This window comes from Epinephelus fuscoguttatus, linkage group LG18 (assembly GCF_011397635.1).
Source record: "Epinephelus fuscoguttatus linkage group LG18, E.fuscoguttatus.final_Chr_v1".
Taxonomy (NCBI): Eukaryota; Metazoa; Chordata; class Actinopteri; order Perciformes; family Serranidae; genus Epinephelus; species Epinephelus fuscoguttatus.
This window is the reverse complement of record NC_064769.1, coordinates 7,865,013-7,889,466: the sequence shown is the minus strand read 5'-3', so window position 1 is coordinate 7,889,466 and position 24,454 is coordinate 7,865,013. Positions and strand designations below refer to the sequence as shown.

The window sequence follows — 24,454 nt, the reverse complement described above, 5'->3', positions numbered from 1 at the left end:
ACAAATGGGCTTCAACACATGCACGTGATTGGCTGTGTTTCCAGTCATGTGATTGGCTGTGTTTCCAGTCATATGATTGGCTGTGTTTCCGGTCACCTGATTGGCTGCCGCAGTCGAGGCAGTGTTTTCAATTTGCGGAATACGGAAGTAACAGCTAGACTCGGGTGAAACTTTTGCAATACAGTGACAGGCTATTTACACTATTACAACGAAGACGTGAAGTTAGGACAGCCTGTTTTCTAAGCCTCATATCCGCCATGTTTGTATATATTTTACTGCTGACAAACAACCTACCGGACATCCGTGTTTACTTAGTGGCGAGCTAATGGGGCTCTGTTGAGTCCATAACTAAGAAATTGATAATGGATTATTCGCTAATCATAGCTGTGTTCCTCGCAAGCTTTCATTTGTCTTTGGCAGCTCAGCAGCCCCACATCATTTTCATCTTGGCAGATGACTTTGGTTGGTATGATGTCGGCTATCACAGCTCAGAGATCAGCACCCCGAACCTGGACAAGCTGTCAGCCGGAGGAGTCCGCCTGGAGAACTACTATGTTCAGCCTCTGTGTACTCCCTCCAGAAACCAGCTCATGACCGGGAGATACCAGGTGAGATCCACACCCTGCTGCCTGTCTGATGGCTGTGTTTCTAAGGCTGTTCACAGGGTCCTACAGCCAGTGGTGGAAAAAGGATTAAGATCTTTTATTAAAGTAAAAGTACTAACACCACACTGTGAAAATACACCACTACAAGTGTAAGCTCTACATCCAAAACCATACTTAAGTAAAAGTATGTAAGTATGAATAGAATGTATTGTGTGTACAGTAAAATGTTCCCTGTCAGTGTTTTCCTATCATATATCATGTTTTTGTTTTAGCACAAGTACATCCAGTTTGTATTTAAGTCCAGTACTTGAGTAGATATACTTAGTTACATTCCACTACTGGAAACAATTTAACACTGGATTTTCATTTGAGAATTAAACCCTTTTGATTACATTTACTTTATATTAAGTTAATCAGAAGGGACATCAGACTTCAGGAGCCTCCTCTGTATCATGATGGCATGACTTTGGGTTTGTACACTTTTCTGTATTTAGAAGAACTTTCCAGGTGGAAAAAAACCTAATTTGGACTCTGGTGGAACGTAGAACAAGAAGACAAAGTCCTTATTTTGAAACCTTTTTTTGCATCACTGCCACCACAAAGGCTGTTAGTTCCCCCTTTGCTATTCTTGATGTTGCTTTGTGACATTTTCAACACTTGTTGAGCTTGTTTTTTAACCTCCTCCTCAGATCCACACAGGCATGCAGCACCAGATCATCTGGCCCTGTCAGCCCTACTGTGTCCCTCTGGATGAGAAACTGCTGCCCCAGCTGATGAAGGAGTCAGGCTATGCCACCCACATGGTGGGCAAGTGGCACCTGGGCATGTACAAGAAGGAGTGCCTGCCCACGCGCCGGGGCTTTGACACGTACTTTGGTACACTCAATTTAGAATAAAACCTTTAATGTAACTATGGGTGCACTTTCATTCCCAACATTGCACATTTATATTTGGCTTAATGTGTGCTTTAGGTTACCTGACGGGCAGCGAGGATTACTTCACTCACATACGTTGTACTCACATCTCTGTTCTGAATGGGACTCGCTGTGCGTTGGACCTGAGGGAAGGAGAAGAGGTCGCCACTGCATTCAAAGGAGCCTATTCCACTGAGCTGTTCAGCCAGAGGGCCACCAGCATCATTAAAAAACAGGACCCTAACAAGGTGACACACAGTGTGGAGCAGTAAAACCTGCTCTGAAACATGTCAGGAACTTTAGAAATGTGCAACCTAGAAGGAGAAGATGTCAGCAGCCATAGACTAAGAGGAATTATTTCACCTTGTGTTTCTCTAGCTGTGGTCTACTTAAAGATATCATTATGTAACCTTTCTGCATTAGTATGTCATATATATTTTTTAGGTGTACTTACATCATTGCAAATGTTTCTAACAATGTTTAAACCCTGAGAAGTCCACGGTCTGCGTCATTTGGTCACTGTTGCCTGTCAGTGGCGTCATATCTCCTTTGCATGCATCAGGGTTGGGGTTGTCTGCCAGAAGTTTTCATAAATTTACTTTTTATTGAGAGAAACAAGCTGAACAATTGTAAGCGGCAGCTCGGCTCCAAGACCTGCTTTGCCAAACAGCATAAGAGAAACACTGATTTTTAATGTGAAACTGCTTAATTTAGTGCTTTTACTGGTTTAAATCATGTGGTCTGTTTGTTCTGGGAAGGAGAAGACCTCTGCAGATAATTCAGGTCCCGGTAAAAACCTTCTGAACACATTGATCTGAAGTTATCAGAGAAAAAAGATGAGCAAACATTAGCAGGAGCTGGGCTAAAGCCCCCACACAACAAGCCAAACAGCATTGGAGAATTACTTGGAGACTTACATCCATCAGGTGGACACAAACACAACTCCAGATGAATGATGCTGTTGCTCTGTAACTGCTGGATGTTTAATAAGCAACTGTTTACTGACTAAGTGTTTACTTTCAGTTTATCAACTTAAAAGGTGATAACATGTCAGTATTGATGTTTATTGTATTTGTACTGAGAGCTGCCACCACTGCCATGTACAATAGTAAATCACATAGTTGAGTTTTTACATGCTGTTCTCTCTTTATCTTCCAGCCACTCTTCCTCTACGTAGCAATGCAGGCAGTCCATGCACCCTTGCAGGTGCCAGAACGCTACGTTGCCCCCTACAGTTTCATCAAAGACCCCAATCGCAGGCTGTATGCCGGCATGGTGTCGGCCATGGATGAGGCAGTGGGCAACATCACTCTGGCTTTGCAGCAGAGAGGACTCTGGGACAACACGATCCTGGTATTTTCAACAGGTATGTTTTTGTTGTGAGGCACAGGAAAATGAACAGTTTATCTTCTATAGAATCTTGTGGAAACATTTTAAGATAAAAACAAATGACACATTGCTGAAGCACTGGATCATCTTACTTTAACAGTAACTCAGGTGTGGTTTTTTTTTTTATAACCTGGAGCCTATTTTCCCGCGTTTTTGTGTCTAAGTGACTAATGGGCACAGCAATTTTTGAGATTGGAATAGTACTGAGGAGTTGAAACAGGCTGCAATTTTAACACTCAGGGCAATTGAGTACCATCAATTTAAGCCCACTAAAAGTGTTTGTTGTTGCCATTGACAGGCTCAGAGTATTATTCTGTCTGACACCATATGGAAAGGATCCATACAGAGAAAGACCTCTTTGTTAAAGATTAAGATCCATTTTATTTAACCAGAAACAGCCCCAAAACAGCCATCGCCAAACCTACCAGACTCCATTGAAATAAACATTAATTTTATCATCATAAATCAGACTTAATTCAAAGTTGGGAAAAATCAAATAAAACACACAAAAATCATCTTAGTTCATTTTTCAACAGTTCAAACATTCTCCAGCTCTGGATTTGTTGAAGTAAATCCTTAATTCACCCAGTTAGATTTGGTTCTATATATGTTAAAATTACTGTTTATTTGAATGGAGTCTGGTTTCTTTGGTGATAATAATTTTGGGGCTATTTTCGATTAAACAAAAAGGATTGTACTCTTTACCAAAAAGGTCTATATCTGTAGGGTTTCTTTTCATAATGTTGTAGATACTCATAATGACAATTTGAACCTGTCAGCGGCAAAAAAAAAAAAAAAAGAGTTTTAGTGGATGTAAGTTGACAGAGCACAAATGTCTTACTGTTATATTGCTGCATGTTTCACATGCAGCCCTGTCACTTAATTCTGAACCACTTTTAAAGATTGTTGTCTCCATTAGTCACTTAGACATAAAAACATAGGAAAATTGGGAGTTTTAATTAAAACTAGATTAGAGAGAACTTTTACTATTTTAATGGAAACATACAATAAAAGTTTTTTGTCCATAGATCAGGTGAAAGCCTCTGGGAATGCTAATGTGTTTTCCACAGCTTTTTTCTTTTCCCCATCTGACCTTTTTATAGTGTGCCAAAATGGAAAGCAAATCAGTGACTGCTAAATAACAAGCAATTACATTTTAATGTCTGCAGACTCAAAACCACACTTTCTTTGAGCATCAAAGCCAGTTTTCCAGGGTTCAGAGGAGTAGGGTGACAGGTTTATTAAATTAAAGCATTTCAGGGTTAGATAACATTTTTATTACACAACATGGTCAAGTGGGAAGCACATGAAACAGATATCCCTGCATGTTAAGTGTTTGCAACATTTCCAGGGTGGTTACAATGAAAATAACCCTTGTAATACTGGGGATGTCCACTAGAGAGCAGTGTTTAGTTGTGTTTGTTATAACAGGGTTTTCTGTCAGGATTGCTGTCAGGCTAGGTGTGGAGATTTAAAGACAGAAATAACACTTAAGGAACACTTCTGGAGTCTCAGTACCATTAAACCCTGAAAAATACCCTATAATAATCATATAGACCTTTTGATGAAGAGCATGATATGGCCAAAGATGAGCGAGTGCAGCATCATCTAAGCATGCGCCTGCTCTCGGGTTTCCACATGTGGAACTTCTAATGAATTGCATCTGAAGTAGGTAACTCCTTTGAGGGTTATTTTTAGGGGCATTTAAAAGGGTAATTAGAAGACAGGAACAATACTGTGAAAGTATAGTGCAAGGGTTTGGTAATACCTGCGGTAGGTGGCCTGTTTCATTGTTCTTCTTCCACACATTTGGTGGTTGGCAATGACTGCGGGATTCAGGCAGCCATATGCCGGGCAGACACTGACTCTGCTGATGTGAAAAACTACTTCCTGCTTCCTTCATGTCAATGCAATATGCTGGTTATGTAATACCTGACTTTGGCTCCCTGTGGTGGAATGTAACTCAGTACATTTACTCAAGTAATGCATTAAAAGTAAGTACAAATTTGAGGTATTTGTATTTTGATTTTGTGCTACTTCATACGTTTACTAACCGTGTATCTCGAGATGTGTTAATTTTGATTGTTTTTGATAAACTGAAGTGTTTCTTTATGTGTTGGGAAAATTCTCCTCCTTCTCAAGCTAAATAAACTCTTTAGAAACTCTCATGGATCAGCTGGTAAATGCATCGTCACAAAGCTGAAAACAGGGCTCTTTTTCTGACACCATGAAAGGCTGACTTTTTAAGAGATTCGTGGTGCTCACAGGACAGCCACGCTACAAACATACGACGATCTTATAGAATATGATGCATTGCTGTGGATTAAACTACCCAACATTTTATGAAGGAGTTAAAATGAGCACAACCTCAAACATGCACGGCAGTAACATGCAACATACACATTAATGCAACTGTTGTATTAATCCAAAAACATCAGAGAGAATAGCGAAACACTGACTGGGAACATTTTGCTGAACAATGACTACTTTTACTTTTCATACTTACCGGTAAGTAAGGTTTTGCATACAGGACTTAAACCTGTAGTGGAGTACTTTCATAGGATGGCATTGGTACTTCTCCTGAAGTAAAAGATCCTTTACTTCTTCCACCACTGGATATACTTTATAAACCAATAAACATCCCTTACCAAAAATAGTCTGAGCAAGGTCTATCAATGGCTTTATTAGTCATATCTACTACAGTACTGTTATCACTGACCTACATGTGTCAGGCTCAACAGGAAAGAAATGAGGCCGAACCTTGAAATTCCTTTATGATGAAAGTTTGTGTCTCAGCAGGACTTTACTGTAAGCAAACTAAGTGACAGAGTTTTAGGTGAAACTGGACGGGGAAGCTGGGAAAGAAAGAGAGAGGGAGAGAATTGGCCTGTAGAGAGCCAAAGCAGCTTGAAAAGGCATTAAGGAGCAGACGGTCTTTTCCAGAACAGTTTGGGCATTGGTACAGACTATTTCCTGGACTCACATGACACAGGGAGCCCTGCCTGGATGTGATTGGTCAAGTGTGTTTATACTGGACAGACATATTGGGACGGTGACAGTCAGTGTTACTGCTTGTGTGCCTGTGTGCCTGTGTGCCTGTGTGTGGTAATAGTTGGATGCTATGCAGTTGTATTCGTCAAACAGGGGAGGCAAATGGATGAACATTGATGAATTATTTTAATGCTCTATGATCTACTACTTTAATCCAGACTGAAATATCTCGACATCTATTTTATGGATTGCCATGACATTTTAAACAGACATATATGATCCCTAGAGGATGAATCCTATTGACTTTGAAGACCCTTTGTTTTTTCCTTGAGTGCCATCATCAGGTCAAAATTTGAATTTGTCTAGTACTTTGGTTTACAATAAAACACTTGCAAAACGAATGACATTTCCCATCTTCCTCAGCTGTACTTTGTGTTAAGTGTTAAACAGCAAATGTTAGCCAACACTCTAAATTAAGATGGTTAACAGTGTAAACATTATACCTGCTGATAGACCATGTCAAATGTGACAACAGAGGCATTCTAAATGGGTGTGAGTTTATTTCCTGTTTGAATGTTTGTTAATGCATTAGCTGACAGGAAGTAAGCAGATACAAAAGCTGCTGCCCTAGCAACAGAATAGCTGTAGGGGTGTACATAACAAATTTCATTGTGATATGATATTATATTTGCTGGTATCACAAAGTCTGGTACGATGCAGTTTTAATTCGATTCAGTTCAGTGGCCGGTGATTGATATGAGGCGATCAGTGAATATCCTCCTGTCTTTTTCTTGACTGCTTACCATTATCTGCCTGGTGCTTGGCTGTTAGCATTGTTTAAATGTTTAGGAAGGAGGTGCACTCAGATGGAAATGGTGACACAGTCGTACCATGGCATATCTTAAAGATGAATCGTATTCACTTTGCATTGATAATATTGGATCATTGATCATTGAATCAGTCCAGACTGATTTACTGTTAAACCCCTACCTCCCAAACATCAGCATATAGGAATGTTGATGTAGCATTTAGCTCAAGTACCAGTGGTGGATGAAGTACCTAAAAGCCACACTTGGGTAAAACTAGAGATATCTCACCAGAAAATGACTTTGTTAGAATTTAAAGTCACCTATCAGAATATTACTTGAGTAAAAGTCTTGAAGTATCTGATATTACAAGTACAAGTGCTGGTAATAAAAAAAATTCATAAATAAAAAATTCAATGTTTTCACTCTTGCTTGTCATTAACACACAGATCCAAAAGACACACACATGCACAAACAGGACCTATACATGCACAAAGTGGAGAGATGTCAGAGTGAGGGGGCAGCCCTTGGTGAGGCGCCCCGAGCGGTTGGGGGGTTTGGTGCCTTGCTCAAGGGCACCTCGGCAGTGCCCAGGAGGTGAACTGGCGCCTCTCCAGCCACCAGTCCACACTCCATATTTTTGGTCCGGACGGGGACTCGAACAGGGGACCCTCCGGTTCCCAACCTCATCTTTATGCCTCTATCTTTTTATTTACCGATTTAAAATCCATAATCCATCTTTGTCTTCTTTCTTTTTGTCTCATTGTACTTTGTCCCCAGATAACGGAGGTCAGACGCTGAGTGGTGGCAGCAATTGGCCACTGCGAGGGAGGAAGTGGTCACTGTGGGAAGGAGGGATCCGGGGAGTCGGATTCGTCGCCAGCCCGCTACTGAAGCAACCCGGGACTGTCAGCCACGAACTCATCCACATCTCCGATTGGCTGCCAACACTTGTTGGCCTGGCCGGAGGGAGCACCAATGGCACAAAGCCGCTGGATGGATTCAATGTGTGGAACACGATCAGGTGAGCTGGACTGCTGTACTGTTTTTACAGATCTGGGATGTCAGCTGAGAGTGTTTCTTGGGTGGCAGGTCAGAGTTTACAGCATGAACAATACCAGTTCTTGAGTTTTGACAGCCTGCCCTCTCTTTGTGCCTCTTCCCGATCCTCTCCCCCCCATGTGCTCTCGCTCCAACTCCCTCTGCCTGTCTCCCTGACCTAGCGTCTTTTTCTTGTAGGAGCCCCTGCTCCTTCAATAAGCCCTTTGTTACCGTGGCAATGGGAGCTCAAAGAGAAGGAAATTCCATCAGTCATTCTCACACAAATCTGTAGTCCTTCCATCCCTGTCTTCTTTCCCCTTATCCCCCCTCCATCCCCACCTCTGCCTCTAAGAGCTAAGAGGGCCTGCTGTTGGATAAGCTAATTAGTTTAGCTCCACATCCTTTTATGTGGCAACATACCTGAGATGTTGTGATTCTTTTTTATGTGATACATTGAATTTTGCTTTGGAGAACTCTGCAAAGAAACTGTAAGTGATTTAATAAGTCACATGCAACTGCTGACAGACCACAGATGCACTTTCCATGTTAGTTAGTGTGCAGGTCATCACACAGGCTGTCACTGCCTCTTGTTTGACTGACACTTTATATTTGTAAACTAAATGTGGACGCAGTGAAAGGAGGTGAAATTGAGGGCTGCAGCAGAGCCCCAGCAGAAAATCAAGGCTTAGCCTGGACCACAAACTACTACTCACAGCCTCCACTTGACTCGATTGGCTGACGCACGTCAGCTGACCACTGGCTGCTGCCTGTTGCCGTGTGAGCTGCACAACAACGCAGGGCACAAACTGCTGTTTGTTTTCGCTGCTTTACAGTTTCATTTAGTTTTTAATTGGCTGGCCTGTTACAGAAAACAGCAGCCAGACGGCTCGGCCGCTGGAATAAAAACCGAATGAAGGCCCAGAACAGTAGGCAGGCGGGAGAGAGTTATTTTAGTCGTGTTATCAGACACTGTGGTCAGTGAGAGCAGTGTGTTTTCTCTGTGGTGGAGTGCGGTCAGAGCATATGACTGCCTGGTGAACAACGGCCAGCTGGTTTAGATTTACAGATCCCAGTGGATTTTACAGTGCATGAGTCAGACATGGTGCTGTGTGTGTGTGTGTGTGTGTGTGTGTGTGTGTGTGTGTGTGTGTGTGTGTGTGTGTGTGTGTGTGTTGGTTGGTTGTGTATCCATATGTTAAAGAATTAAACTGCTTTTATCTTACAGCAAAGGGTTTGCCTCACCCAGACTGGAGCTGCTGCACAACATTGACCCCCAGTATAATGACATCGCTCCATGTAAGTTCACATGTTTCACTCGACATAAACAGGGCTCTTCCCAGTCTGTCTACACTGGGATTTATATTCATCACAACACACAAGACCTAATACCACCAGCAGGGTTTCATTTGTGGATTTGGACAAGGTTGAGGTTGAGTTTCCTAACTGCCCTGAGCTGTGTAAGTGTGTATGTACAGTGTATGTATGTTCGCTCCCACCCAGACCTGGGAAGGAGAGAATTTTGACATGACTTTGAAATTCTGATCTTGTGAAATACAAACATTGGCTGACACAAACTGCAGAGATCCCATCAAGAAGATATTCATAGCAGCAAATCTTGCCAAAAGGCTGAGATCATTTTACTCCTCATGCAAATCTGGAACTTAGTTTGCATCCAGTTTTGTTTTATAGCGCTACAGCTACATGTCTTCCTGAAGCAAATGGAGCTGCCACTTTTTCACGTGCTTATCTGTTTGTGTAATATCCCTTTAATCATCCAGTGACCTCTCAGCACTTTTTCCAGTGACATCCAGTGACCTCTCAGCACTTTTTCACATGCTTATCTGTTTGTGTAATATCCCTTTAATCATCCAGTGACCTCTCAGCAGGGTGGAAACCACTGGTTTAAACTCATATATTGACCCTTTAGCTATAAATCCTGTATGGGGGGCTGATCTCAGGTCACACTGGGAGAGAGGCAGGATACACACTGGGCTGGTCACCAGTCTGTCACAGTGCTGACAACTTTGCTGACAACCATTCACTCCTAAGGCAAATTTGTGATTCCTATAAAGTTACCTGAATGCCGGTTCTCTAGGTCCATCTCAGCCAAATCAGACGAAATAGTTTATGATACACTGAAAGGAAGAGCCTACAGCCCATTTTACACAGAGATCCTGCAATAGGGCCACAGCAAAGACTCTATATTACATCAGCTTTGCTTTTTTACACAGAACCAAATAATGTCAGCATCATGCCGACCCCATGTGTGATTTTTAGATAGTATGCCAAATTCAGGAAGCAAAAAGAGCTTGAGGTGTAGCACAGCAGCATCAAACTCTAGTGTGATTAATAACAGACACGTCTGGCAGCACCCGTCATTTACTGCCTCTGTTATATGGTGGCTGATCTCTCCTCTCGTCTTCTCGGAGGGCAAGGTGCTCTCCCCAGGTTGCAGACATTTTCGGTTGGTGTTTTTAATTTTTAAATCAGCAGCGAACTGCTCCTCAGTGCTGTTTCTACCTCTGCTGCTGGTTCAAAGGCAAGACAACACTGCCCCCAGTTCTGTGATTGTACCTTTTATACAGAATGGCAAGGTGGAATAACGCTGCAACATTCTCGCCTTAAACAGGGCCTCATTATTAAAAGGCAACGTTTCGCTGTACATTAGTCAGTTAAAAGTAAGCAGGAGGAGATTTGTCTTTAGATAATTTTATTTTTGATATTATATTTTGTGGTTTTGGCTGATACTGGAGCAGGATCAACACAGGGAAAAGGACAAGAATTAACCGCAGAACAAAAAAAGGGGTACCATGATAGACCATGATCAAAAACTCTAGACAACCATGGTTGCTCATTCAACAGATGGAGAGAGTTGTGGAATTTGAAAGGATTCAAGACTGACCCTTCACCGCCCTTCTTTTTCCTGGACAGCTATATGTTTTGTTTTTTTTTTAAATTTAGCTTGTTCAAGAAAATTACTTTTATTAAGCAACCCAATCTGTTGTAGGCTTACAAGTAACCTAGGCGTATGAACAGCACTAAAGCATCATTTACTTTGTTTCACTAGCGTCATATTGCAGTTATTAATCTTACATAGCCACAAATAGATACATTACCTCATCGCCATGCACTCTGCAAATAGCTGTGTTTGAAAAAGAAAACTGTTATTAAAAGTAAGTTTTGTCTTTCTTCACTCGCTTCCAAAGCAAATGTAGGCCATGGATGTTTAAAGAGAACTGGATACAGCGTTGGAGGCAGGGCCCTGTTCATTCTTAGAAAGTTGCTCATGAAGCCAAAAAAGCTTGATTTCCGTGGTATGAAATTGTCCAGATCTTCCACATTGTTGAGGCCATAGAGCAGGCGTGCTCGAGACTTCCACCGGCCATGTGGGTAACTTCCGTTTAAGTGCTCCAGTAACTTCATTGTTCAGTTCTGCAGCTCTTCTGGACTTTCCAAATGTCATATTGAAACATGTCATTCACAGGGGTTGTGGCACTGTGACAGACCTGGAAGTTGCAATACCACTATTTGGCCACTATGTAAAAATTGGCTTCAAAGCTAGGCGCACTTCTTTATGACAGAAGGCAGAAATGCTCATGGGAAATGTGTTGTTAAACACTACCTCTTTTGTCCACAAGGGGTCACCAAAATCAACACAAAATGAAAGTTCGTTATAGTTTCTGTAATAGTTAACCTAACCTGAATGTCTTTGGGCTGTGTGAGGAAACCAGTACAGGTTTTTTTTAAAACCATAATTCATCTGCCAGTGATAAAGCATGCTGTCGGTGGTGTTTGAACCTCATGTTACCTCTCCTCCTCTCTCTGTTCACGATGTCTATAATGTGTCTACCCTCATTTCTAATGTTGTAATTCTACTGTTTCCTCTCTCTTCCCGACATGTCCAACAAGTATCAAGAGGCTCATTGTTCGAGCCGCTTTTCCCAAATACGCCAGACATGGTGAATCCAATTAACTCAAGTCAAAGCAGACTGGGGGCCTAAGAATAGCACATTACATAACATTCAACTAAACTCACATTAGAAATCCACGTTGTGTTTATTATGAGTGTTTGAAATTTGTTTGAGTAGATTAGGAGTTTATGAGGAATCTGGCTGGAGGTAAGTCTCACATGGTGTCTGGATTATTTTTAGTGGATGTCCCCTAATTTTTGCAGCTTTATGAAATATATATATATATATATACACACACGTTATTTCTAGCCCATGAAGGTAAGCTTTTATTAAGATGATGATCATCATGAGCAACTTTTTATAAATATTTGCCCTCTAGAATTAAAATGAAATATCTTCTACTTGTGTACAAAGGTGATCTAAATTGTCTTTTATTAATTGGATTTATTTTTTCTCACACTGGCCCTCATAAAATGGTATTTGTTGTTCTGTTTTCATCTGAGAAATGCTGATAACACAAGGTTGAAACTGTTATCAGTCAACAATGTTGAAATCTGAGATAGCAGGCGTTTGAGGGTGTGTGTGAGTGTGAGGGTGTGTGTGAGTGTGAGTGTGAGTGTGTGTGTGTGTTTACAGTTAAAACTGTGATGTAGGGATGTTTCCAGGAAATAGGCCATGTGACTGACGTTGTTTTTTGGCTGGCAGACACAGTGAAGTGGTCTCATTCTTGTCTAAACCACTTAATATTAGGTGGTCCTGTTTCTGCTGTGAGGCTACTATTTCTGACTTTGTGGAGAATGCTGCATCTTTAGTTACACATTCAAAAATAGTAGAGGTATAGGAGGAGTACATTTTTGGACTGAAATGTTTCACCATGTTTGTACCATAATGGGTGTGTAATGGGGTGTCCAGAAAATAGATGCATATGGTTTCCTTCATCTCCTAAAAGTACGGTTATTTTTTTCTCTTCTAGGTAGCAGGTGTTCCAGAAGACTTATTATTGCTGATCAATACCATGTGGGACCCTATAATAGAATTTCTTAATTTGATGCAAAAGTAGTTTTATAAAGCTCTAAGCTAGTATCAGGGTTTTGCTGGTGTCACCTACCTTTAACCTGAGTCAGTGTGAACAATGGTTGCCAGCCTTGATTTATAATATACAACATACACCGATCAGCCAAAACATTAAAATCACTGGCGGATGAAGTGAATAATATTGATCATCTTGTTACTGTGCAATGTTCTGCTGGGAAACCTTGGACCCTGGCATTCATGTTGATGCCACTTGACGTGCTTCACCCACCCGAACTCTGCACATTGCCACACCAAAAAAGCTGCTCAGGCATGACCCCAGGAATGGGACAAAGAGCTCAAGGCATCGACCTGACCTCCAAAGATCCCAATCTGATTGAACATTTGAGGGACATGCTGGTACCCCAGAGGTACCCCCAATCCATGGTGGGTCCTCCTTGGACCAGACTTGACTCTGACCTGTCAAGGCATGGACACAGGTGTCCTTTGGTGCCTGGCATCAGGGCGTTACTTTCAGATCTTTTGAGTCCTGTAGGTTGTGAGTTGGGGAACCAGCACATCTCACAGATGTTGGATCAGATGGGGATCTGGGGAATTTGGAGGCCAGGTCGATGCCTTGAGCTCTTTGTTATGTACCTCGGACCATTCCTGAGCAGTTTTTGTGGTGTGGTATGGGGTATTGTCCTGTTGGGGGGGGGGGTGCCATTGCCATGAGATGTAACAAGATGATCAATGTTGTTCACTTCACCTGTCAGTAGTTTTAATGTTTTGGCTGATTGGTTATGGTGTAGTCTGCAACTACATTCATAGTTGAAGTCACCTGCCAACTGTTACAGAGATCTGGGTTCAGTTTTGGAGCTAAGTGGCCCGTATACTCTATCAGAACTGCTTATCAGACAGTCGAATAGCTTCAAAACCACCTCCACTGGTGACCCCAGAAATTTTCATAGGGGTGGCCATATGGGGCCACTGAAAATCTTGGGGTAGAACACCAAAACCAAAGACTGTAAAGATTTCAGCAGTTCTGTTATGCTTTGTATGTAGGCTAGTCAAAAAACAGTGTCACTATGACAGTCTTGTTGTGTTATGTATCTATCCATGTTAGTCAATTCATTGTTCTTCAAACAGGCTGTTTGTCTGTTTCCTTAAAATGACAAATATACAACTTTAATTTGAAGTAGTACATTGATTGTAAGGAACAAAACATTTACTGGGCACAGGCTTTCTCAAGAGAAGACTCGTGGGTACCCATAACACCCATTTTCATTCTCTTGAGTTGAGAGTTCAAGGGACCCCTTTGAAAATGGCCATGCCAGCCTAGATTTGGAGCGTTATTTAGCCCCCTTCCCAACAGGCTAGCATGAGATGGTTGGTAATAAAGAATGCCTTAGGTTGTTTAGTTTCACAAGATACCAGTAACTTCATGGTAGCTTAAAAATGAGCATGCCACTGCCTTGTAAAGACACTATTATCGGCCTCCAGTTATTTCCATCATGGGGGCCAGCAATTGTATCAGGGGCCCCCTGGCAAGTGGCAAACCTTGGGGGCAACAATGACCACCCCCCCCCCCCCCCCCTTCCAAAACCTCTCTGATGTCGGGTTGATTGATTGATTGATTAGATGGGGCCTGATTCCAACCATTTCTGTAATTTTCCAAAACTGTCAATCCAACATTCACCCTGTAAAGGTATAAAAGATGCCATGGTGTGAACTTTGACACATTACATGATATTTCATGTCAATTTTGTTTATTTTGGAAACATAATTAAACTTTTACAGGTACAAATAGAGTTACATAAATATTTTGTAAGAAACAGTCACAGTGGCAAACTTGTCGCACACCAAGAGGGTCAATTAGACCTTTTTGAAAAAATGTAAAGCAGCATTAAATGATTTCTTTTGGCCACTTTGGTGCAACGGCACAAGCTGTAAATACAACACTGACATATTATCTCTTTACAAAGTTGATATGGTGAACATGTAGACACAGAGTAACATTAGTATCCAGTTGGAGTTTTTCTGGTCACCCAGTGGATGTAATACTCCTTTTCCACCAACATTAGCATGTTATGTGCAGTTTTTAAAAAATAGAATAGGACTCCTTTGCCATTGCCAGTAGACCAGAGCTGTGTACAAGGCTCTGCAGCAGAGAAGTATGTCTCTTTGTGTTTTTTTTCCTCGTGTGGTGGCCCATTTAATGTCATGGACATGCCAGAACACAGATTAGTAAACAGTAGAGAGCAGCAGGGAGGCAAGTAAAAATGTAACTGTAGTTAATTTTTTTAATATCTGTTATTTATTCAGTTTCTCTTTCAAACTCGGTGCCAAGTGAGTAAATGTCAATTGTAACCTTTCCCATTAAATACAAGCGCCAGACGTTAGCAGGTGTGGGTGGAGGGTTTTGTGCAATATTTTCCCTCCTTTTAGTCCTGTTTTTGGTCTCCACCAACTGCTGAGGGAAATATCTGGCTCTTGAGCTGCAAAATGCTCAATTATGTTCTTCAGCTAGTTGCTAACTTTGTCTGCTGTTTGGTAGCCTATAGTCAGGGCTGTTTTTTCCTGAAAACAACTGCCTGCTGCAACTGGAAAGGGGTTGGTGGAAGTTGGCAGACCAAAGCTCTATAATTGTGGGCTGTAAAAGCAAAACAATGAGCTGAACGGCGCTGAAATGCACCGTAAAGCTGAGAGGAACTGCAGAGTCAGGTGATGAAATGAAATAAATAAAACTTTCACCTAAACCCTCATCTACAAAAGTAACACAGACCCACTGGGAGTTTATAGTCCAATCACTGATTTATCACAGTTTTTAGACTCTTCTGTTTATATAGCTATAAGCCTGTGGAGTTGATATTATCCTCCAAGTTCACTGGTGGTCATTACCATCTAAATCATTTGGATTATAAGAAAACCCAGTAAAGAACAACACTACCACTTTACAAGCGTTCATGTTTTACATTTGAATCTTTATTGTCAGCCACCACAGTGACAAGCACCTCCTCCTGATGCATTCCAGGCTGAGATTCCTCTTTGCCTAATAACCCAGCCTCTCTTTGAGACCCTGCCCCTCCACATCTCTTCCCCTTTTCCTCCCTTCATGCTTCTTCTTTTGGTCTCTCTATTTAGCTCATGAATGAGCTTTGTACCCCCCTTTTTTTGTATATACTTTTTGCCTTTAACTTGCTTTTCAAAATCCCCTTTCCTTTGCTCTCACTCTGTGTGAGAAGAGAGATCTTGACTAAATGGGTCACAGAGGGGTCCCTGAACTTCTCGCGAAGAAACCCTGGACTCGGCCCAAGCCTTAAATCACCCCCAAATTTCCCCTTCATACTCCTCTGCTCTCTCAGGGTCTTTTCCCACTCTTCCTCCCCCTCACCTTCCTCCTTTTTCTTGAGCCCATGGATTCTCCTACTGTGGATCCAGATGAGCATGGCCCGGCTTTCAGGTGTCATGCAAAGAATATGTGAAAGAATGGAACAGTGCTTGAGGCCCCGTTCCTTCACTAAAAAGTGGAGGAAGAGCCAGATATCAAATTTAACCAATCTCCTGACATAACTGCATTAACACCTGAATCCAGCATGATGTCAATACTGCAGTTTACTGTTCTTATGCAGGGGACATGAGCTCTGCAAGTGCAGTTGTTTACACAAATCTGCTTTGGTTCAGGGATCGTTCTGCATTGAGTAACCCTAGTGTAATGCATGTGAGAACAATTAAGAGACCCACATGTCATTTTGCGCAATGATCAGTGAAGAATTCAATGTCATAGCTTTTATCATGTGGTTGCAAAAACGCTGAGATCGGAAATGTTTTAATTCTCCAGTCATGTCGCTGTGGTTGAATTGACTCTATAAAAACAAGCTCCAATGGGAACATTGGCTTTGTGTGGGTGGGGATTTGTCTATATGCAAAGAATGTAAGGAACTACTTGTTTTTGACAGTGCTAGGACGCTGAAATTACTTGCAAATCTGTCTAATCAGGACCATATTGTCGGGGTCAAACACTGCATGAACCTGAGAACGCTCTCAAGGCCGCTTTTTTTTTAAAGGTGTGCTTAATTCTGGGAGACATTTTCCGTAAGAGCAGAAATAGCTCATGGCAGGAGGCTGCAGAAATGTCTGGACACCCTCAGAACAAAGATCAATTATTTACTTTTGCCTTATGAAAGTGATGAAATGATGCCAGTTGGTAACTGTGACCGTTGTTACTCCATTTTTCAAATCTGCCTGACTGCAGTAATGGCAAATTATTCATTGTGCTTGGCAGAAATGAGGACTGGTGCTGAGTTGACCACATTACCACCATATTTGTCAAATTCCTCCAGCCCTAAAAGTTCAACGTGTTTGAGGAAATTCATACATACAACAATCTCTGTTTCTTAAAGGGAACAGTTGTTTTGAAGCACTCAGTTCCTGCTGTTTCACTGTTGATTTCACAAAAAGAGGTCTTTCTTATTGGCATATTTATTTTGACACCCTCACTTGACTCCCAGGTATGCACTGATATTTGGTGCCAGTCTACCAACTCGTATGGTTTACATAGACATCCACAGAGGGCGTTTTGTATCTACTGTTAGTCTAATATCGTCTTAATCAGCGGTTTCTAGTTTTATACATATTTTTAAAAGATGGATGACCTCCATGATCAGCTCTGTCCTCTGCTCTCCGCAGGTCCTGGCACCAAGCGTCAGTTAACTTTGGCTCAGGTGGTCAGCAGAGGCTCCTGGGCCAACTCTGGCTTCAATGTGTCCATTCACGCAGCCATTCGATCCTCAAACTGGAAGCTGCTGACTGGCTACCCGGGTCAGTATCTTCTGTCACCCTTAATGACATGTTTAGTCTAAGTGGGAAGCGTAAAATCAAACACACTTGTGCATAGAAACACATTCACTTCTTATCTCTGCTAATCAGTGGTGAAGGAAATATTCAGGTCTTTTACTTAAGGATCCTTAGTAAAAGTACCAATACATGAATATACTGTAAAAAGATTAATTCAAAATGAAGTAAAGGTACAGAGATATTATTAGCAAAATGTATCTAAAGTATCCAAAGTAAAAGTACTTCTTATATAGAAAATTAAAAAATGCCCCTGTCACAGCTGAGGTGAAGCTAGTTTTACATTTATATTCAGTTAGTTTAGTCCACTGGTCTGCAACTTAGGGGTCAGGCCTTTCCAAAAGGTCATCAGATAAATCTCAGGTGTTGTGACATAATTGATGAGGTAGAACAAACAGTTTACCAATCTGTATTTTTTTTTTATTTTTTGTGAAATGGATAATTGGATTATTTCACCTCTTAAGGCCTCAAACATTAATATACAGGGTTCCCACACATTTTTACTGATGAATTTTCAAAAATGTTCATAACCTTTCCATAACATATTACCTCATTTCTTTGACTTTATTTAAGTAATTAAAATGGGTAGGCCTATAAGCAATACAGTCATACATTATCAAACACACACATCCCAGCTATTTGTGGATAAGGAAACTGCTAGCGCTTGCTAACTTTACGCGCTCGTTCGACATTCCAGCTGTCCCAGGTACTTTTGCGAGGGAGAGAAAACTGAAGATCCTGTAGATGTGAATGCAACTCGTTAAACAAATGTTTGTTTTATGGACATGTCTGATAATTCTATTGTGACCTTACTTGAACCTTGGAGTTCGCAATACCTAACTAAATTAAGTTTGATCGCCGTCGTGTTCCTTCAGGCATCCCCCATCCAAGTGGATCAGTGACCCAATGCTGGATGGATATTGATTAACATGATACCTGGTGATTCAAATAAATTTATTATAATTATTAATTATAATAATTATTAAATTACCAGGTATTGTTTAGCTAAGTGTTGTTTAACCAACCTGATAACAGCAAGCTGTTTGATCTACAGGCTGAGATTTAGTCTGAGATGACCAATGACCAATGTCCGATGCCGCTATACTGTGTTACTGTTTTCCAGCAAACTCCCACTTAAGCTAACATTAGCTCTCCACCAGTAGTAACTGTTACCAGCATCATTTAGTCATTTACCACACTGACAGTGAATATTCGCTAATCTTAAAAGCCCAAATCTCAGTCTGAAAGCCTCTGTTAACCTGCCACACAACAGCTTTTCTGCATGGCGTCTGCAGTGATGTGGGCGCCACACCAGACTTTCGTCATAGAGAGGTAGCTGAGCCAGAAGGCAAAGCTCTCAATTTACTGATCCATCAACGTCTGAACTCTCACCTATGGTCATGAGCTTTGGGTAGTCGCTAAAAGAATGAGATCCCGCGTACAAGCGGCCAAAATGAGTTTTCTTAATAGGGTGGCTGGGCTCAGCCTCAGAGATAGGGTGAGGAGCTCGGACATCCGGAGGGAGCTTGGAGTAGAGCCACTGCTCCCTTATGTTGAAAAAGGGGCACGCAGACATGGTTCAAGTATCTGATTAGAAAGACTCCTTTGCTCAGCCTGCTGCCCCTGCAACCCGGCCTCGGACAAGCAGATGAAAATGGAATGGAGAACAGTTTCCAGTTTTCCTGTTTCTCTCCTAATGTATCAACACACCCCCCCCCACCCCCCACCCCCCCCAAGGGGGCATGGCCTGGGCAATGCCACAGTGCCAGTCAGGTCTATGTGTATCTCATAATATTTCAACAGTCACTAGATTTTAAATTAGTAATACAAAGAGCATATTTTGCGTAATGTTAGACATGTTTGGGGATTTTTATGAACACATTCAAACAATAGCCAAAACAATGTATATTCAAAATATTTCCAAAACATTCTGTTAAGAACAAACCATTTCTAGGCCTGGAAAACAGTTTTTTTGATTTCGTAACTTTTCCAGGAATTTCATGACTGTGGGAACCTCGTATATAAATGAAACCATGTGAGAAGTTTAGAGGGGAAATGTGTCCTTGGTGAAACTGCTAATAACTCATAGACAGCTGAAATGTCACAAAGGGCCCCAACTAGATACTATTTTTTCACAAGTCACAAGCAAAATGTGCCAGGAGCTAGTGCTGTAATCTTTAACAAGGCATTTAATTATATAAGCTCAATATTTGTCTGTTAAATGTAAAACTACAGCTGTCAGATAAATGCAGCGAAAAGTACTAGATTTGCCTCTGAAATGTGGAGCAGTGCGGTGTAAAGTTGCATTAAATGGAAATACTTGGACGAAACACCTTAAAATTATACTTGAATAAATGTCCTTTCCGCAACTGCTACTAATGTCCATCATCTTGTTTTCTTCAGGTTGTGACATTTGGTTCCCGCGGCCCGGCCACAACAGCTCCGAGCGGAGCCCCTCTGAGGTGGATCCACTGAACTCCGTAATGCTGTTTGACATAGAAAAAGATCCAGAGGAAAGGAATGATGTGTCTGCCCAGTTCCCGGCAGTAGTGGAGTATCTCCTCACAAGGCTCAACCAATACCAGAAAAGTGCTGTGCCTGTAACCTTCCCCGATGAAGACCCCAGATGTGACCCAGGCCCCACTGGAGCCTGGGGACCCTGGGCTTAGATGGCAGTGACAATGATGAAGGTTGTAACACTTTGTTTACTGTGAATTACAGCAGCAGGGATCTCCTCTGTAGAGGAGAGAGACATTTTTTTTCTGATGATTCACTTCCAATATATATCAACCAAAAGACAGCTTTTTTCATCACAGTATTTTCCAAACAGTCAAAACGCAATCATGCAGACCTTTTAAAGAAAATATTTGACTTATATTTTTGAAATGGAACCAATTAGTTTCAAAATAGAGACTTGATCATCAACTGACTGATGATGATGCCGTTAATATTGACCTGTGTCCCACCCCTGAGATGCTTTCGGAGGTTTAGTTAAAGCGATTGCACAAACTCAAGCTAAACATGTTGCTGATTTATCTCCCTGCTGTTCCAGGTATTTGCACTTCATTTATCTACTGTTGAGAAGCTGCAGGCTTCCTTGTATGTGTCAAACATTGTGGTTGTTTTTAAACCTGGGAAAAATATTTCAACAACCACACTATGGTGTCATTTGGAGCTTTTCAAGGAGTGTACAGGAAAGGGCAACATACTGATGTGTTTAAGAGAGAACAGATGCACACAGTGTTGATTTTAGCCAGATTTGATATTTCAAGTTGTACTAATCAATGTTTTTATATCGGCAATGGATAAAATGACGACATACATCACAGTATGTGAAAGGAGAACCCAAAGAGAATTATCACGACTCCCCTCAGCTCTGCATCTCTCAGCTCATTATTATGGTTCAGTCTCACAGCTCTCATCAGTGTCATTCCCATCAGCAGCAGAAACCTGTTTTTAGTGGAAAAAGCTCTGATAAACCAACAGTGCACTACCTGCCAAGCACCAAATAGCAAATGACCAAAGTTAGGAACTAGCTGATGCTGAACATAGTGGAACATTCTGCCACTAAAGAGCAAGATATTTCCCTCGTGAGTTGGTGGGGACCTTTAGCAGTGGTTTGTATAGATGTCAACAAATAAAAAGCAAATACAAAATTTAAATACAAAATTTCTACCAACTGTTTAATTCAGCTCTGCTTTACTTCTTTTCTGCGCATTCTGTTGAAATGTTTGATTTGGAGAGCCATTAGATCAAAAAAAAATGTTTACAGCTTGTTCCATTGCTGCTAAATGGCCAAAAAAAGATTATTGCAGGTGTAAAATATGTTTTAAAAATGCTTTAAATTAACTGAGCTCTACTTTTCTTTTCTTTTCTTCATAAACTGTGCACATCGCTATTCATAAGTGCCTACTGGTTAAAGCTTAAAATGTGTGGTTTGTGTTTTGTTCCGGGAAACAAAAAGTTACAAAATAAAGAGGCGAAAATGCGGTGAAGCTGTTTTTAAAACCGCAGACACTGATTTGAAGCCAAAACATCTTGATCGCCCCCTGGCAGCCAGCTGTAGTATTGGTCATAAATGCCGCTGCCTCCATGTTAGCGGATTGGACATGGGCCAAACTAAAATAATCAAATTCAACATTAAATAAACTGTTCCATAGTTTTTTTTCAATCATTTAAGTAGATTGTATCATGCTGATGAATGCTCAAGTGCACATTTTTCTTCAGTCGTTTTAATTACAACCCCAATTCCAAAAAAGTTGGGACTCTGTTTAAAACATAAGAAAACACCAGCCACACTGCTGGTAACCGTGCAGAATGTGTCTACTTGTCTTGCTGGAATAAGCAGGGACATCTCTAAACAAGACATCGTCTGGATGGCAGCATATGTTGCTCCAAAACCTGTATGTACCTTTCCGCATTCATGGTGCCTTTGCGGATGTGCAAGTTACCCATGATGCCATGGGCACTGACATCACAGATGCTGGCTTTGAACTTTGAGCTGGTAACAACGGTCCATTTCCTCTTTAGCGCAGAGGACACAACGTCCATGATTTCCAAAAACAATTTGAAAAGTGGTCTCGTCACACCTTAGATGAGCTTGGGCTCATCTTATCTTAACTTGCATTTGTAGATGCAGCGATGAACTGTGTTTACCGACAGTGCTTTTTCAAAATGTTCATGAGCCCCTGTAGTAATATCCTTTATACAGTCATGTTGGTTTTGATGCTGTGCTGCCGGAGGGGTCAAAGGTCACGGTCATGCAATGTTGGTTTTCAGCCTTGCCCCTGACATGCAGAGATTTCTCTGGATTCTCTGAACTTGTTTGATGATATTATGGATTGTAGATGGTGAAATCCTTAAAATCCTGCTATTGTAATTTGAGAAATGTTGTTCTTAAGTGTTGGCCTATTTACCCACACAGTTTTTCACAAAGTAACAATCCCTGCTTGCGAATGTGAACAACTGAGCCTTTGGAGAGTGGAGACCCTTTCATACCCAATAATGATACTTTCATTTGTCAGCAACTGACTGACCTTTTTACCTGTGGAATGTGTCAAACAGGTGTTTTGGAACATGTTGCAGGCATCAAATTCAGGATCAGTGTTTATTTACAATAAATAATAAGGTTTATCAGTTTATACATAAAATATCTTGTCTTTGTACTGTATTCAATTGGATTCAGAAAGGACTTAAAATCATTGCATTTGTTTTTATTTACATTTTACACAGCATCCCAACTTTTTTGGAATTGGGATTGTGGTTATTTTGTTATGATGCTATAAAGGGGGGGTTTATGTTACATATAGCAGCTGTGTGTGTGTGTGTGTGTGTGTGTGTGTGTGTGTGTGTGTGAGAGAGAGAGAATCATGGATGTATAAAATATGGTCATTTTGATTTTGATTGTTTATGATAAAGTAAAGGATGAAGTGTTCTGTATGGGTTGAGAAAAATCTATTACTTCTTAAGCTAAATAAACTTGGATCAGCTGGAAAATGCATTGTCACAAAGCTGAAAACAGGGCTGTTTTTCTGACACCAGAAAATATGAGAATATGAGATATGTGGTTCTTACATGTCGAGCTACAAACATATGATGATCTCATAGAATATGATGCATTGCTGTAGATTAAACAGCCCAGCAGTACATAAGGGGTTACAATAAGAACAACCTTAAACATCTACAGCAGGAAAATGCAACATACACATTAATGTAGCGCTAATATTAATACAAAAACATCAGAGAGAATATGAAAACACTGTCAGGGAAGATTTGACTGAGCAGTGAGTTATTTTACTTGTCATGCATGAAGTGAATTTTGCTGATACATCCTACTTTGAGTAAGGTTTTGAATTTAGGACTTTTACCTCTGAATCTGAAAATGTCTTCCACCACAAGATGCTGGATGCTAATATTCAGCTAACTACAAGTGTTCTTAGGTTTTGTGCCCCCTCTAGTTGCCTTACAGGTAGTGACTCGGTGCTTAATGTGTTAGTTGGGACAGTGTATTTCTGTTTAGACGTTGAAAATGTGAGGAATTTCTTGTACATTTCATGCATCCCTTATGTTGTGGCTTCAGCAATAACTCTCACATGCCAGTCATTCATGAATGTGCAGTTCTCACGGAAGTGATTTAGATAGAGTTATGGTGATATATCTTCTGGATTGCTGTGGATAATGATTGTGTCCCATGTGTTTGATCTGTTAAAGTCACCACATCAGAGAAAACAAACATACTAAAGGGTAAAAATCTTTTCCAGAGGTACAATTTGCATACTGGGAATCAAAGCAGGAGAAACTAATTTCCTCAATACACCTACCCTCTTTGACCTCTGGCCCCTTGGTGATTGACCTCCCACTGGCAGCAGCATGCAGACTACCACAGGAAATGCTCCCTGCAGAGAGTGGGCGGCCCTGTCCTAATGTGGACTGTGACCCTTAACCTGCCATGTGAATTGATTGGCAGTTGAGCAAGGCAAATAACAATGCTGGTTATTGTGCAAAACAGTAGAGCTGGATAGAGTCAGATGACTCCTGTTTTCCTTATAAATTCGTTTTTGTTACTGTGTTAGACATATAACCATAAAGCCAAAGCTGTATTGTTGAATTTCAGGTTGTAATTTGGTCTCAGCTCTTTAGCTCTTTGTACAGTGTGAACACAATCAGCTTTAATGGATAAGTATGCTTGTACATGAAAACTGACTCTTTTTTTAAGTGTACATACACAGAATAAACATACAGCTTAAACAAGGACTACACAGCTAACACAATGAAGTGTGTAAACAGTCAGTAAAAGGTTGCTTATATGAGACAGGTGGATATGACAGTATATACAGTGTATATAGCATGCTTGGATTCTGTTTGAAAAATATAATTATATTAATTATTTTCATATTAACAAGCCTTAACTGAGCTAGATATGAGTTGATTAG

The 24,454-nt window shown here is 41.0% G+C and overlaps 1 protein-coding gene across 1 annotated transcript; it reads left to right on the top strand.

The window, feature by feature from the left end:
• Window positions 1–112: 112 nt before the first annotated feature.
• LOC125905687 (arylsulfatase B-like) lies at window positions 113–22,672 on the top strand. The gene is made up of 8 exons (XM_049603825.1): window positions 113–608; window positions 1,295–1,481; window positions 1,577–1,767; window positions 2,678–2,885; window positions 7,486–7,729; window positions 8,972–9,042; window positions 17,358–17,489; window positions 19,926–22,672. The coding sequence occupies exons 1-8, from the start codon at window positions 363–365 to the stop codon at window positions 20,189–20,191; spliced, it is 1,545 nt and encodes a 514-aa protein (XP_049459782.1). The 5' UTR covers window positions 113–362; the 3' UTR covers window positions 20,192–22,672.
• Window positions 22,673–24,454: the final 1,782 nt, after the last annotated feature.